The sequence below is a fragment of the Sordaria macrospora genome, chromosome 1, assembly GCF_033870435.1.
Source record: "Sordaria macrospora chromosome 1, complete sequence".
Classification (NCBI taxonomy): domain Eukaryota; kingdom Fungi; phylum Ascomycota; class Sordariomycetes; order Sordariales; family Sordariaceae; genus Sordaria; species Sordaria macrospora.
In genome coordinates, this window is record NC_089371.1 from 6704313 (window position 1) to 6720047 (window position 15735).

Below are 15735 nucleotides of genomic sequence, written 5' to 3' on the forward strand. Positions count from 1 at the left end.
GTTCTGGGCGGCAGCGCGAAGCCCTGTAATGATTATGGACGTGCATAGTAGCACTTGAGCCTGGAAACCGGATACAACCTCGTGAGATACTGCAGTGTATAGTGATGTATACATAGTCCTACTCCTACCCTCCTCCCGTGCCTGCCGCAAGGCAACCTAGGCCGGAGTGTACAGTACTGTGTGAAGGAGCTATACCCTATACAGCTACAAGGCCGCCTTTGAGGGGTTCTTTGATGAGGGGGGCCCTTTGAGGGATGATGGGACGGCCGACATGAAGATGTTGCTCCGCATCCTTCCGCGCTGCGCCGTGCCAGACGGGATGTGGCGTTTTTGATAAGCCGTCACTCGTCGAATGGGATTGCATCTCGGCCAGCCTGGCGGCACTGGATATCAAGTTTCGACAGCTCCCATGCCTGCTTTCCAGTTCCATCCAGCCGTTTGCGTAATAATGCCTCTATTCAGAAATGCTCATCGTCGATTTGGGCTTGGAGTGAGTAAATTGATTGAGTGAGGCTCGGGAACATGAATAAAGACGGCAGATCCAGCGTGGCGACCACGAATCCGGCATGTCTTGACGACTGTATCCAGAATGGAAGTCTCGCTCACCCGTAACATGGAGAATGGATGCTGAGACTTGAGTTCCTTTTGCTTCGCTGTGGTAAAGGGATAAGGCAGGAGGTACCTAGTCTTGCTGGTCAAGACCGTCGGGGTGATGTCCAGTCTATGTACCTCTACGGTAGGGCCATGCGGGTTACTTTGAGACGAACACCCGACCCGGGGGTTATTTCAGCGCTCAGACCACCTTGAGCTTACGTGCACGTTCCAGTTACTACATTTTTTACATTTGAATTTAGATTATAATATTTAAATATTGTATAAAAAAAGTAAATATACTATTAAATTTATTTTGACAAAGTGATCTTCGTAATATCTTTTGCATTATTATATTGTCTTGTTATAACTAAATTGTAGTCTAATTTTATATAAGTAAATTAGTTTTAGTAAGCTATATTAATCATAATTAAATTTAGTCTAGTGGAGAATTTAGATATCTTTTTTAAGCATTCTCAATTAAAGTTGATAAATATATTAAAAGAAACAAATATATAAACTACAACAAATAATATTACAAACTTTTACAATTTAATTAATTGTACGCAAAGCGTACGGGACGCAGGTCCAGTCTTGGCGGCCGCAAGTCGTCCCTTGCCCAAAAAAGATATCTAATTCTAAGATAACCCGGGGCCCCGTAGGTCTCCACCGAAAGTGAGCACACTGAAGTGGAACCCACCACAGCCCTGGGTGCCCCGTGCGTTCTTACAGCTAGCATAGTAAGTAACTCTGGCTCTCACTTGGCGATGAATCTCTGACAACAAACTCGTGATGCTCGCCCAGGATCCCCTTCCCTTTCTCAACCCTTCCACTTCTCTCCAACGGATATGGCCCCTCTTGGGGAAAATCGAACATGCCATGTTTTCCAGCCAATGTTTCCCACCCTTGACCCGTCCTCTCATCCCCCGTCCCCCGTCCCCCGTCGGCCCCCGTCAACCCCCTCGGCCCGCACCTCATGATGTTTTCTTCTTGAAGCAAACGCGACCCAAAAGGGGGCCCTTGTCGACTTCAAACACGGTCCCTTTTGGCACTGCCCTACGGTATCCGTACCTTCTGGGTTGACTGTCCCGGGCACTGGAACTGGGCGAGTGTCGACAAGGTTTCCTGCTGCATGGCGCTGGCCGCTGCCGCCAACATCTTCGGTCATCATCATTCTCGACCTCTTCAGGGCATGTTCCTCATCACGGTATCACGCACCACCCGTGACCCCCTGCCTAGTTGTACCGCGACGCCCCGATGTCACGCTGGAGTTTCGTCGCTTCTCGTTTTCGCCAGGCACTGCATTGCGTCCAGGAGAGTGCAATGACACTGTTCCACCATCAGCGTTCCAATATTATTCGCTTGTCCAAGTATGTAGAGGCCTCCTCTCTGTTCATTTCCAGAATTTTTGAAAGTGTCGTCTGGGCGAGTGTTGAAAAGGCCTTGGTTCCTGAGTCTATGTGAGGAGTCAAAGAGCCTGTGAAATTGGATATGGGGGAAGTTGAATGCCCATTCGTCTGCCCCACATCCAGAATCCCATTGAGATGGGGGGTTGTCGAGGGATCGTCCCATTCCCTTCTCGAAGGCCATTCTCGACATCAGCATTTGCTTGTTCTTCCGGATCTGCCCATGTCCGCTCACCACGCCCGTCTGAATCCCCCGGCTGCCACTTTATCACTGCACTGACCAGAGAATAGGCGCAGTCTTGCTGGCTTCTGCCTCTTCCTGTGTTCGCGCCAAATTGTAAAGGTGCACATCCATCCTTTCGAGGCTTTGAGCTTCCAGTCGTCGAGCTGCAGCGTCCTGCATTCGTGCATGCGCGCCATCGTTGGGAACCACACTCTGTGCGTTGCAGGTTACCCTGTTGCGGCCACTGATGGCCAGTCGTCGAAGACCGAGAAACCCGCCCATCACCCATCCCTCCTCTGTCAGGGCCTCAGGCTTCCCCCCCTTGCCCTGCCCTTGGCTCATGGCCCATGTCTCCACCACGCGGGCACTAACTCGCTAGTGTTCAGGAACAGCCAATGACGTGACGGGAATGCCTGCCTTATCTAGAATATCACGTCTCGCCGAGTCCTGCGTACCTTGAACATGAGTACGTAGAGGTAGCATGTAATTTTACTCCAAGTGGTCGCGCGTCTTCTATCAGGTCCTGACTCCGTCACGTGGAATTCGCGTAGCAGTCGATAGACCTTTGATATTTTGTGGGTGGATGGGGTTGTGCATATAAAAGTGCTGCTGGTTGACTCTTGCCCAGACTTGAGCGACACTGTCTCTCTGCAATCGACAGGTACGAGTTGGAGGTGCGTACGTGCTGTGCTGAATCCGGCCTAGCTCAGGTACTTACCAAGTAAGGAGCACCGGTGGTAGCCAACGTCAACTGTGTGTCTTTGGTCGAGGCTGCTTGACTGCTTGGCTGCTCACGGGCGCCGCGCCTGCCACCAAAAAGATCGGATGTCGTTAGTAGCCTCGCGCGTTCCTATTGAACAGGCAATCCGTGTCTTTTTTGCGGATTTTCTACTTCAGTGTAGCTCCTCCTTCTCTCGATGGTATAAGCCGGGGGCGGGGGGCCGAAAAGCTAAAAGCACACACAATCTGGGAAGCTTCCCATTGAACGATCGAGTCACAAGTGGGGGGCCCCGAGGGACCAAAATCTCAAATGCAGGATGCGTTCAGTCGCCCAGCGCAGCCAATCAGAATCCCGTGCAGAGTCCGTAGCACCAAAAGCCAAAAGCGAACCACAAATTCAAAAGCTCACCTCCTAGGAAAAATCCTTGGGTCCAGGTCCAGATCGCGCCTGCCCACTCCCGGAGTCCCGTCGTCCCCTTCCCTTCCACCTGCACTTCCACTTTTTCCCTTCTGTTCTCATCCTACCATAGCCATCCTGGCACGCTCACCCAGACACCACCAACACCCCGGGAACTGTTTCGTCGAACGCCCACACTCGCACACAGAAACCGACTGACGGTTCGCTCCCCTTTTGCCCATTTGCGACAGGTCACTCCATTCCTGCACAAAGCTCTCCCCCATCCCACACCACTACCCAGACATTCAACTTTCTTCCTCCTCCACAACCCCAGGCCAACTTTTTTTTTCCCTCCCTCCCTTCCACCACCTGGACACTTACACCCACTCATTCACCACCTAATCATCTAGCAAACTCGGCTGCTGTATTTCTGTCGCTTTTTTGCACGTTACCTCGTTACTTCGTACCTTTTTGCAAGCAGACACTACACTCAAGAGGCAGCATTGCATTTGTTTCCCCCATCCAGCACACAGCGAGAAACGAGCTGCCACTAAACAACCACAACCACAACCACCAGTTACTACCGCCCACTACAAGAGCGAGCAAAAGCAGCCGGTAGATTCTGGCTGTGCACCCCTCATCGTCATCACATCAACAACCCACGAACCCTCGCACAAAGCTCTTGCCTTGACCGGGTATCCTGTCGCGTCTTGGTAAATAACCTACAGGTAAGGTTGATTCCACCCCCCAGGCCCAGCCCCATCGCCTGTTTCTTGCCACGCTTTCTTTGTCCTGTCCTCATCCTTACTGCCCACCTGTCCCGTATCCCGGACCCCCTGCTGCCGAACGGCGCACGCGAATACCTTAGCTAGCACCTAGCACTTCCTTCAATCTCTCAAGCGAGCGAGTCAACACGCACACACACGTATTCTAGAGGGTGGTCTGGTGGTGTACGCATACGTACGGACTAGATCCAGCACGGTACCTGACACGCTCGACGTAACCAGGCATCCTACTCTCCACAAAGTCGCCGTCGCATCCACTCTGCGAACCCAATTCCTCCACTGCCAACCTGCCGACGGCTCGTCGCCCATTCGATCAATCACGTCCGATCGTCGCCCCAGTCAAGACCCGTTCTATTTCTAGCGACTCCAACCTGTACATGCACCAAACGCACCGCGAGGCATGAACGGGGATCATCGTCAGAACGTGAACGCCCCGAGCGCAACCTCCTCCGTCACCGTCAACGCCAACTCTTTCGCTTCTCTGGCCTCCAACCGCGCGAGCCCCTTCTCGTCGTCCACCGCGACAACCAACACAATGGCAGCCTCATCCTACCTACCGCGACCTTCGGCCGCTCAGGCTGCCCAAGCCTTCAACAACAGACAAGGCATGACCTCTCCCGTCGGCTACTACACAGCTGGCAACCCCTTCGATCGCGACGCTGCCAAGCCTGTCGGAACCCCGTTCGCCGCGACGCCCTCCCCGTCCTATGCGGTCGCCCGCATCCGCAAGTTGCCTGCCAACTTCACCGAAGACCAGCTGCGCCTCATGATGGCCCTCTCCAAGGATCTCGTCAAGGCCGAGCTTCTTCCCGCCGATGTGTCGGACGACGCTGGTTTCCGAACCGCGATTCTCACATTCAAGACCTTGGAGGGCGCGCAAGAGACGAGGCAACTCTTGAATGGCAAGACCAACATGACCAACGACGCCGAAATGATTGTTGAGATCATTCAGTCCGACTCCGCATCCTCGAGTGCCAGGTTCTCGATTGACACATCCGTCTCCGCTGCGACATCGGCGGTCACTTCGCCAACGGCGCTGACGGCGCCCTCTTCCAGACAAGTGTCGCGCTTCAATGGCACATTCCAATCTCTTGACCGAATGTCGCCGCCCCTTAATACTGCGTACGGGTCCACCGAGTTGGGCAGCCCCGAGGCCACTGCGCACTACCAGAACCTTTTCTCGGCTCAATCGCCCATTGGAAACTACCTCACTGACGGTAGTCGCGCGACCGGCAAGACCTTGATCAACAACGATTCTGCAGACGATGACGAAACGGGCGAGATTCTCAAGGAAATCGGCGGCTTTGCTGAAGGCGGCCCCCAGCAACGCCGGTCTACCTCATCTCAGCTTCCCATCACGCGCATGGCAAACTTGTCGCTAAACACATCGGTTCCCACGACTATGCCGCAATCAATGTCGCACTACTCCCAATCTAGCATGGGGGGAATGGGAGCGCATTCTGCTACTATGTCACCCACCAACATGATGGGTGGCCCCGTCCCAATGATGCCCCATGCTCAGCCGTATCGCCAACACCCGCCCGCAAATCCCGCCGACATGAACCCTCCTTGTAATACCCTCTATGTCGGCAATCTGCCCATCGACACCTCTGAGGAAGAGCTCAAGGCCGTGTTTTCCAAAGTGCGGGGATACAAGCGCCTTTGTTATAGAACTAAGCACAACGGACCCATGTGCTTTGTCGAGTTCGAGGACGTTTCTTTTGCCACCAAGGCCCTTAACGAGCTTTATGGTCATACGCTCAGCAACAGCAGGAAGGGCGGCATGCGATTGAGTTTCTCAAAGAACCCCTTGGGCGTTCGCACCGGTCAGGCGCCTGGCCAGAATGGCGCAGGCCCCATGAACGGCATGAACGGTTTCCCTCACGGGCCCAACACTGGTTTCACAACCGCAAGTGGACCTCCTCCAGGATTGTCTGCCCCTCCTGGCTTGGGCATGAACAGGTCCTTGTACTCAGGGTCGCCCAACATGCTGAACAACGGACACAACCAGTATACCCCGCCCCCGTTTCCTGGAGGTCAGAACCCTTGGGGTTCGAGCTTCAACGGCTCTGCGCAGCTGAATGGCAACTCTCAGGCGCAATTCCCGGCATACATGATGGGAAGATGATGATACGCAGCCGGCGCCCTTGCCTCCCGGATGGCATTTCTCAGATCTTCTTGTTATTTCCGACCTGTTGTCCTTTTTTTTCTGCGTATTTCAAGAAAAGGATATTTCACGTTTTGGACTATTACTGCACTTACACATCTTTTCTTCTCTGCCTCGCACCGATCGATTGGACAAGAAAAGCGGCATGGACATGGGGTGTTGATTGGAGCTGGTAGGCGATGTTTGAGGCACAGTGGCTACGGCTTGCATACGGCTGGCATCTTCGACATGGCATGCATTGGCGCATGGTGCGTGTGGACACATGAATGTTGTTTTTTTTCGACATGGAAACGATTCCCTCTTAATTTAACGTCGTCGTTGTTTTTCTTTTTCTTTTCTTTTGCGTTTCACCCAGCGCGCTGGAGTCGTAGAGGATTCTCTTTTTGCCGGAGTTCCCCTTGTGCTTCCCCGGTCTCTTTTTTGGCTTTTGTTCAGGGCGAGCGTCTGTTGGCCTTCGACCATGGTTCAAGAGCTGTTTTCGTGGCCACACCAGCGTGCGTGGAGTCTAGGGATTGGCATCGGCCTACGGCGTCACGATCGGTTTATCATCAGCATCCAAGGGAGAGAAACGAGCATGGGCGACATGGATCCAAGAGGTCCGTAGGAGTTATTGTTATTTGGCTTGTGGCATATCGCAACACATACAAACACACTGGCATTCATGCAGGCGGCTTGCGGTGCAAGAGAAAATACACACAATGGTGCGCTCTTCCAATCCTCATCATTTTAAACACCTTTGTGTATGTACGGCGGCCCTCGTATGCGGTGAAAGGAGTTTAAATCCCGGATCGTTTTGACATCATATGGCACAAGAGAAGAAAAATTACACACATATCATATATGGGTACGGCACGTATCTACAAACTGGGCTGAACACATCTCCGGGGTTATCGGCAAAAGACTTGAAGGACATGGGATGACATGATACCAACCTCTCATACACATAAAACAGGAAAATGTTTTTGCATAAAATTTATTGACATCGTTGGCTTTTGCTTTGGATGGATTATCCTTTGTGTTGGCGCTATGTTCATGTATACAACTTCTTCATCGCTTTCTTGAACGACTGGGATTGCGATTGCGATTGCGGCAATCCTCTTTTCATCCGATACCGACCAACAACAAAGCACATGCTTAACCTCCCGGTGGCACACGAACAACAACCACCTCAGCCCAGTGTCACGGAAATCCCCACCGACAAAACCACAAATCCATTGTGGAAGACCGTTGGTTTGGTGGCATTTCTACAAGGACGCATGACACAAGGTTTTTACTCCCCAGCATCTAGACTAGCGGTGGAGTTTTATATGGGATGGAGGGCTGCTGTTCGCACTTTGATATCCGATATTCCGTCCATATCATTAGCGAGTATTTCATTCTTTCTTTCTTTCTTCTGTACTCTGGTTTTGCCTTGAGCTAGTGTGTTGTTTGATGTCAGTCGGTCTTTTTGTACCGGTATATTTCTACTAAAGCGGAATTACCCAACAAGTCAAGTTGGCGAACAAGCTTGTGGCTTTCAAGTCTCTTTCACACTGCATTATACCAAGACACGTGCCTTCGTGTTAAATCGATGGGAGAATATTGTGCTCATTTGGTAACTAGGCTGTCACACGTAGTCTACCTAGACTCTTTCTAAAGGAACCCTACCCGTGAAGGATCTGTAGGAGACCGGGGATCGGTCAGAAAGGCCATATTCTTCACGGTTACGTGTATCAGCGGCCTCATCGTTCTATTTCACTCTGGATGGAAGAAATACTGGTGGATATGCTGGATGAACCTTATATTCTTTCATTTTTTTATTTTTGTTTTTTTATTAATCAAAACCCTTCAGTTGTTGGTTCCTTGACATCGCCCCCAGAGAGGTGGAAGTGGACGTTAAATTGACCTGGTTATCTTCCCAATAATCTATTTGTACGACACTTTTCGTACTAGTTGCACTTCCGCCGGGATTGTTTTGTTCTCTTTTTTTCAGCTACCGTTTGGCCATCGCCTCTTGACTCGTTCCTTCTCTGTCTGCCTGTTCGCTCTTTCCTTCACGTTCACTTCACTCCTTCCTTCTTTTCCCCGCCATACCTTCTCCTCTCTTCATCCTTTCCTTCTCTATCCCTTCATCCTCTTTGGACACTTGTGAAGAGGGAAGATTTTTGACATAATATTCATAAGTGCATGCATACAATACATCATTCGTGAAGGCCCCTTAATCGTACCAACCCATTTATCGAGCCACAGTAATATCATCATGTTATGTATCATTAGCATCAGGCTGGCTAACTAAGCCATGCGTCATAGACCTCAAGGGCGAGCGCTTTTTGATATGGACATCCAAAGATAGCCGGAGTTCCTTGCTTCCTTCATCCCTCATCCTTCATGCTCCTCCTTGTCCGTTCATTTTTGTTTCTTCATCCGCCAGGTCGTATTCAGATTTTCCACATCCAGTCTCTTCTGGTATGCATAAAATGATTGTTCTGGCTAGGGGAGATACCCGCCAAATCCTGAAGCCCGGAAACGATATACTCGCAGCATCACACACACACACACACACACACACACACACAAACCAAACCATCCCAAGTTACCCGTGTCGGTCGTAATATCCACAGGCACAAAGCTGCCATACCCAAATTCATAGTCGCAAGAGAGAACCATCATCCTCACTTCATCACCTTCTTCGCTTTCGCTGCTTTCGCTGCTTTCCCTCCTCCTCTCCTACTCAAATAAATCCCCCACAAATCCTTCAACGTCCCAACCCACCCCCTGACCGTCCTGACCATATTCAAAATCTTGACAAACCTATACACGAACACCTCCACCATTTCGTAATCATGCGCATGCACCTCCCACACTGCCCCAGGCGAACTCCTAATGCCCCTACCTCCTCCTTCCTCTTCTTGCTCCAAAACCTCACCCTCAGCATCTCCCAACGTCACCAACCTCCCACCCACAACCCTCTGCCTCCCCCCAATAACCAATCCCCTTCCCACCACCCCCTCATCAGCCATCAACCTTGTCGCCGCATCCACCACATCCTCAATTTCCGCCTTCGGCCCGCCAGCCAACAGCCCCATGCCGCGCCAGGGGACGATGGGTGTATCGACAAAGTACGGACACAAGACATTACACCGGATGCCCTTCGTCCAGCTAGTGGCGCGTAAGGCGCGGAAGAGACCGAGCACGCCGTGTTTGGAAGCTGTATACTCCGTTTGACCGGGAAGGGGTGCGAGGCCGGCGATGGAGGAGACAAGGAGTAGGTGACGGTCGCGGATTGGGATCGGCTGGTTGTTGTCATCGCTTGGATGGGGACTGTCGAGGAGGTCAAGGCGAGAGACGCCGCCATTGCGGGGAAGCCAGAAGAGAGCGAGGTGGGTAGTGTACATGACACCTGTCAGATTGACGTTGAGGACGTTTAATGGCGGCGGTGGAATGTTGTCGGAGTCGGAGTCGAGACCGGCAGGGTTATCGAAGACGCCCGGAGCGCCCGAGGCCACGTCCCCGTGCTCGCTGATACCGGCGCCGGCTACGACGGCATCGATCCCGCGGGTGGGACTGGCGCGGGCGGCCATCTTGAAGAGGGAGACTTGGTCTTCCCATTTGGTCACGTCGCAGTGCTGGAAGTAGTGATGCTTGGAGGAGCCGGGGAGGGAGCGGAGCTCAGCGATGAGCTCCTCGCCGGTAGAGTCGTTGACATCGCCGATGATGATATGGGAGCCGTGTTTGGCCCACTTGCGAGCGAAGGCGGCACCGAAGCCGGATGCCCCGCCGGTTATGAGGATGGTCTTGCCTGCAAGAAACTTGGTATCGTAAGGAGCTGTGACATCGATGGGTGGCGATTGCTTGATAGTGTCGACAAGCGACCAAGAGAAATCGTCTGTTGTTATAGAGTTATCCATGATTGCAGGCTTCTCTTTGACTTTTGGTGGTAGATAATGGCGTCCAACCTGGAAGTTGCTGTGCGAAGAGACAAACTCAGATGGCAATTACAAGTGCCCGATTGTCTGAAGTCGTTGCTTAGAGGTCTTGTCTTTAATACCCATCTGCCGAGAACGTTGGAACCAAGTTATCCGAGCAGGTTTCTTGAACAAATCAGGTAAGTTTGGATCCGATCACTCGGACTGTTGCTGTGTGGGTAAGGTAGCAGTGGAGTTTGGAGTTATGTAAGTGATCTTCATGGGTCAACGGTCGTTAACAACCGAGGCAATTAGGGCGCTTGAAGCTTATGACCGATCAAAGCGGCTGAAGGGCTGAAGAGGGAGGGCGTCGAATTGTGTTTCTTTCAGCTCAATGATTGGTGGTGGTGGTGGTGGTGAAGAAAGTCCAGAAAGAAGAAGGGAAGAAACGATGAGAACTTGACACGAGTAAGCAGGTAAGATTTTACGGCTGAGAGCTCTACCCTGACTAAGTCTAGGACTTACAATGACTTGGGCCAAAAGAGAGGAAGAAGAACGGGAAGTGGCAGTCAGTCTTTTGTGACCGGCTGATGAAGAGCAACTAAACCGGGGATTCGAAAGTGATAACTTTATCATAAATAGAACAGTGGGCAAAGCTGAAGAGAGGGGAAAGATTATCTGACTCTTTTCAGCCAAGCGGCTAACTAGTATTTGCGCCATGGCAAGCCATCCTCCCGACTTTGGTCCAACAAGGCGTCGAGGCGCGTTACGTGACAAAGTCAGTGGCAGCTGTCGTCCGCTCGCTTCCCTTCGTTTATAGAACGGGTTGCGTCACTGGGCTTCCTCCAATGGTTGGAGTATTGGGAACTGCCAAGACTGCATCTGTTCCCAATGGGACAGGCATCGTGGACGTGATCTCCGGACATGGTGCGATAGAGAGGTGGTACCCAGCCGCTTGACGGGGGGGAATCTCAGTGCCGTGGGCTGGACAGGTAGTCTCCGTGACACTCGTCTGTCAAACAAACAAAGAGCTTGATATGATCCCATGCCCATGTTTCGGACGTAGAGAGTAGGCGACATGGCATCGTGCCAAACTTGGTGTTCTTCAAGGATGGTGACCTGGTAAGGCATCCGTCGTATTTCTTTGAGCTCTCAGTCGGCTTGTTCACTGCTCGACCAGGCAAATGATGGGGGGTATGTATGTAGGGCTGGGTGACAAGCATGGGAGATCCCGTACGTATCGAACGTGGTGGGGAAATATCCCAACAATCTGGGGCTCAATTCCAGGCCAACCCCATGTGGCATTTGCTCACCCCATGCATCATATCCAGGAAATCATCATGTTTTCCCCTCTCCACATCTGGTAAGCCACCAGAAGACCATCGTTGGCTGCGGGTGCTGTGCTGGATTTGGAGCGGACACTGACAAGCGACTTAAGAGTGGCAGGGTAGCTCGACAATAGGCGGGGAGTGTTGACTCTATCGTGAGATCACAGGGATTGCCTGTATAAAGCCCTTGCCCAAGCGTGGTTGGGTTGTGATCACGACGGGTGACGTTGATGTTGTGCTTTCTTTCTCCCGTTTTTTTTTCTCTTGATGCTGACCTGTAAACGACGTCGTGTTAAAGCCGGTCATGGTGACGGCCAAGGATTGTGTGCAACGTCGAACAGATGCAGCACACATTCTAGAAAGTGAGCAATCCAGAAGAGCTTGTTGCTGCGGTGAAGCTGTATGTGCGGCGCACTGCACGAACGATGTACGACTCGATGCTCCTGAACCGGATGTGTTGATGTTGAGATGAAGATCAGGGGGAGAGAAAATGTTTTTGCTGCAGTTGGTGTGAAGAGAATGAATGAGGGGAACAGGAACGGAACAGTCCGTGACCCGTAAATGTGGACGGGTCTAACGGGTTCCAGCCCTACCATCCAGCGATACGTACCATACCGTACCAGTACGGAGGAGAGGACTCCCCGGAGGTTACTCCCCAGAGTGGGACAGGGCCGCCTCCACCAAAGGCTCCAAAGTCGGACCAGCCCGACCGCTGACGGCAACCCTCCAGCGTTAGGAGCTAAGATGCAGCCCTGGGAACACCCTGTCTTGCGAGCATCCGACCCTAATGCCCCTGGACACCTCCACGGACGCTGTCTGGCCCGGCCCTGTTCCTGTCACTGAAAGCGACAAAAGTGTGCTGACAAGTCCCCCAAATTCCACGCTTGGAGCTCCCGTGTCTGGCCCCACAACGAGTGCATCACCGCTCCGATCGCCGGAGACTTGGGGAACCCTGTGGCGGGGCGCCGAGCCGCTGGCGACTCATTTGTGAGAGGCAATGAGAGAAAAAGTTGCGGAGCAGATCCCGCCTCTTGTCTGGGAGGAAAGAGCGCCATTGACTCACCTTCCTACTGTATCTGAACCATTTTCCTGCCCAACAACTTGAGAGAGAATCCATTTCTTTTGAATCACTTTGTCCTCTTGGTTCACTTTCCCAGCACAGCTCGTCATCATGTCTCAATTCCCTACCAGAAACGTTGGTGAGTCTCTACGACACCCCACCTTTTAAGGTTCCCCAAGGGGCACTTCAGCAGCATGTGTTCAGCATGTGTCCCCCGTCTCCTGACCGGACAGACCCATGCCCGGCTCCGGCTCTCCGAATCACACACGCCAAATAATACTATACCGGCCCGAGCACTAACCGTTCCCATGACGTCCCGCAGGTGTCTTGGGCTGCACCGGCTCCGTCGGCCAGCGCTTCATCTTGCTGCTCCAGAACCACCCCGTCCTGAAGCTCGTCGCTGTCGGCGCCTCCTCCCGCTCCGCTGGCAAGAAGTACCGCGATGCCGTCCGCTGGAAGCAATCCACCCCCATCTCCCCCGAGTTCGGTGACCTAGTCGTCCGCGAGTGCAAGGCCAGCGAGTTTGCCGACTGCGACATTGTCTTCAGCGGCCTCGACAGCGATGTCGCCGGCGATGTCGAGAAGGAGTTCCAGCACGCCAACATTGCCGTCTTCTCCAACGCAAAGAACTACAGACGCGACCCGCTCGTGCCCCTCGTCGTCCCGACCGTCAACCTCAACCATCTCGACCTGATCCCCCACCAGCGCAAGATCCTCGGCCTCGACAAGGGCTTCCTGGTATGCAACAGCAACTGCGCCGTCATCGGCCTCGTCGCCCCCTTTGCCGCCCTCCAGGCGCGTTTCGGCAAGATCGATAACGTATCCGTCGTTACCATGCAGGCTGTCTCGGGTGCTGGATACCCTGGTGTCAGCAGCATGGACATCATTGATAACGTCGTGCCCTTCATTTCGGGCGAGGAGGACAAGCTGGAGACCGAGGCCCAGAAGATCCTGGGTTCTCTCAATGCCGACGCCACTGCGTTCGAGGACCAGAAGGAGCTCCGGGTGTCGGCAGCCTGCAACCGTGTTCCTGTCTTGGACGGCCACACCGCCTGCGTCTCGCTGCGTTTCGCCCAACGCCCGCCCCCGTCTGCCGAGGAGGTCAAAGACGCCCTGCGCAGCTACGTTTCTGATGCTCAAAATCTGGGATGTCCCTCGGCCCCCAAGCCCCCTATCAAGGTCTTTGACGAGGCCGACAGGCCCCAGCCCCGTCTTGACCGTGATCTCTGCAAGGGATACACTGTCAGCGTTGGTCGGGTCAGAGAGGACGACAGCGGCATCTTTGATATCAAGTTTGTTGCCTTGAGCCACAACAGTAAGTTGCCTTTTGCCCTGAACGTGTCTCGAGATCTTGCGCTGATACCTGTCCGTAGCTGTTATTGGAGCTGCTGGTTCCTCCATCCTTAATGCTGAGGCTGCCATCTTCAAGGGCCTCATCTAAGGTTGGACGGGTCATTTTATAAGTTTTGGAAAATACCATATTCGGTTGCTTTTAGGGAGTTTCATGGGTGAACTTGGCATGGAGCATTGATGCGAGCTTAACTTACGAACCAAAAAGTCTACAAATTCACCTTCGTGCTTTTCTCTCTCTTCCATCTTCCATCTGGTGTCGTGCGGTTAGAGTGCGAGACACCACCGGAAAGTGTGATCTGTCCTATGGTCTCGTTTATGGGAATCGAACGAATGCATGTACCCGACTGCTGCCATGCGCCTATCGCATGTTGTCCGTTCAGAGAGGCATGCTTGATGCAGCAGCCCGTCTTGTTGAATGGCGGGAGAAGCTTTCATCGAACTGTTGACAAGCCAATGTCTGCTGTGGAATGGACATGGCAAAGGCCATATCTTGGATTGCTTTGCCTAATGATGCAGGGGAGTGCCAATCCACGGTCTCTTGCAGACGTTGGAGTCTTAGCTAGACGAAGCGCAGGAGCACCGGCGTCATGGGACTCGCCTTTTTCGACGTTGTGGAACAGAAGTAGGCGGGAAAGACGAGACCGAATCGTGGTGTTTTAGATACTGAGATCGAGCTGCAGAGGAAAAGTCGATCCAAGGAGCATGGAAGATTGTCAGTAAACCTGGTTTTGAGCGGTTTCCAGGACGTAGAATAGACGATCCGGGTTGCCATATAGCTCTCGAGGTAGCCATGTTCTGAGAGATATCATCCAGTGTCAGTCGGGTTGAGGTTCTCTACCACACGCCAAAGTGTCTGCTCGATGCCAAGGCCGAGAATACGCCCAAACCGACCATCGAAATAACGGGTATCGCCGTAAAGCAAGGGATGACGAGTTGTATTTCGAGGCATATTCCGTGGGGCGTGATTGATCGCCAGCATGGGTACCAGAAAGTAAGCCCTCTTAAGTTATATAGTAAGACCGGGTGTCGATGGTCTGCCACTCAATTTAAAGATTGTTGGTCCGCCCATCACTTAGGCCTTCCTCCCGTTGCGCTCAGGCAAGCCTCGACCCGGTCACGGTATTGGTAGAGGTAGGAACGAAGCATGCTGAAAACGTGCGACGTTATTGCGCTGCTGCCCTTTTGGTATCATGAATGGTGCCTGACTTCGTTTTCCCATTCCGCCGTGATAAGGTGCTGTCGGTTTGAATGAATTAAGAAGAGAAGAAGGACGATAGGTCCCTTGCTACCGACTCATGCTGTGAAAGATGCGCACCAACAAGACGTTCTGTGTCAAACATGTACTGAATACGAGAATAAAATTGTTGTGTTGGCGTATCGACAGAATCCGGACATGGAATATCTAGTGTGGGTGACCAGACGGATCATCCAATTTGGTGTTGCACACCTGTGATGCTTCAGTTGACAAAGTCAAGTTGGGAGTTAAAGTGTTGTAGTGGAAGAGGATGGTAGCTTAGGCCCAGAGCAAGAGGGCATCATGACCCTCCTCCATTTCTCGGTCGTACCTCACTGCACCTTCATCCTAGCATGGGCGGCACGTTCACGGCAGGTTAACGGCACGCGAGGTGGGGCGTCATTGATAGTAGTGGAGCCCACTGAAGATGAAGCAGCAGCAGCTCGACAGTGCACCATTGCACCTGCAGCTCAGGCGGTCCTGGTCCCTGTCAGAACCTTGTGAGCTTCCCCTGCCGCCTAGCACGGAAGTGGTTCTAGAGTGGATTCTGGAGAATTAAATGAGGTGCAGCGGTACAGCCGCCGTCG

General features: G+C 52.6%; 3 protein-coding genes across 3 annotated transcripts; 2 read left to right on the forward strand and 1 right to left on the reverse strand.

The window, feature by feature from the left end:
- Window positions 1-3328: 3328 nt before the first annotated feature.
- On the forward strand, window positions 3329-6250 carry SMAC4_01248 (uncharacterized protein; the record flags this gene model as incomplete). The annotated part of the gene is made up of 2 exons (XM_003352366.2): window positions 3329-4065; window positions 4345-6250. The coding sequence occupies exon 2, from the start codon at window positions 4523-4525 to the stop codon at window positions 6248-6250; it is 1728 nt and encodes a 575-aa protein (XP_003352414.1). The 5' UTR covers window positions 3329-4065; window positions 4345-4522.
- Window positions 6251-8807: 2557 nt separating this feature from the next.
- SMAC4_01247 (uncharacterized protein) lies at window positions 8808-10176 on the reverse strand (the record flags this gene model as incomplete). The annotated part of the gene is made up of 1 exon (XM_003352365.2): window positions 8808-10176. One exon carries the CDS (start codon window positions 10174-10176, stop codon window positions 8941-8943), a length of 1236 nt encoding a protein of 411 aa, XP_003352413.2. The 3' UTR covers window positions 8808-8940.
- A 2335-nt stretch (window positions 10177-12511) lies between these two features.
- Window positions 12512-14134, forward strand: SMAC4_01246 (uncharacterized protein). The gene is made up of 3 exons (XM_003352364.2): window positions 12512-12700; window positions 12884-13876; window positions 13935-14134. Exons 1-3 carry the CDS (start codon window positions 12673-12675, stop codon window positions 14000-14002), a joined length of 1089 nt encoding a protein of 362 aa, XP_003352412.1. The 5' UTR covers window positions 12512-12672; the 3' UTR covers window positions 14003-14134.
- Window positions 14135-15735: the final 1601 nt, after the last annotated feature.

What these genes read in the sequence shown, in the direction of transcription:
- SMAC4_01246 (XM_003352364.2), top strand. Translation starts at nt 12,673, where the DNA reads ATGTCTCAATTCCCTACCAGAAACGTTG. An exon ending in ATTCCCTACCAGAAACGTTG is followed by an intron (nt 12,701 to 12,883) that starts GTGAGTCTCTAC and finishes GACGTCCCGCAG; the next exon opens with GTGTCTTGGGCTGCACCGGC. An exon ending in TGTTGCCTTGAGCCACAACA is followed by an intron (nt 13,877 to 13,934) that starts GTAAGTTGCCTT and finishes ACCTGTCCGTAG; the next exon opens with CTGTTATTGGAGCTGCTGGT.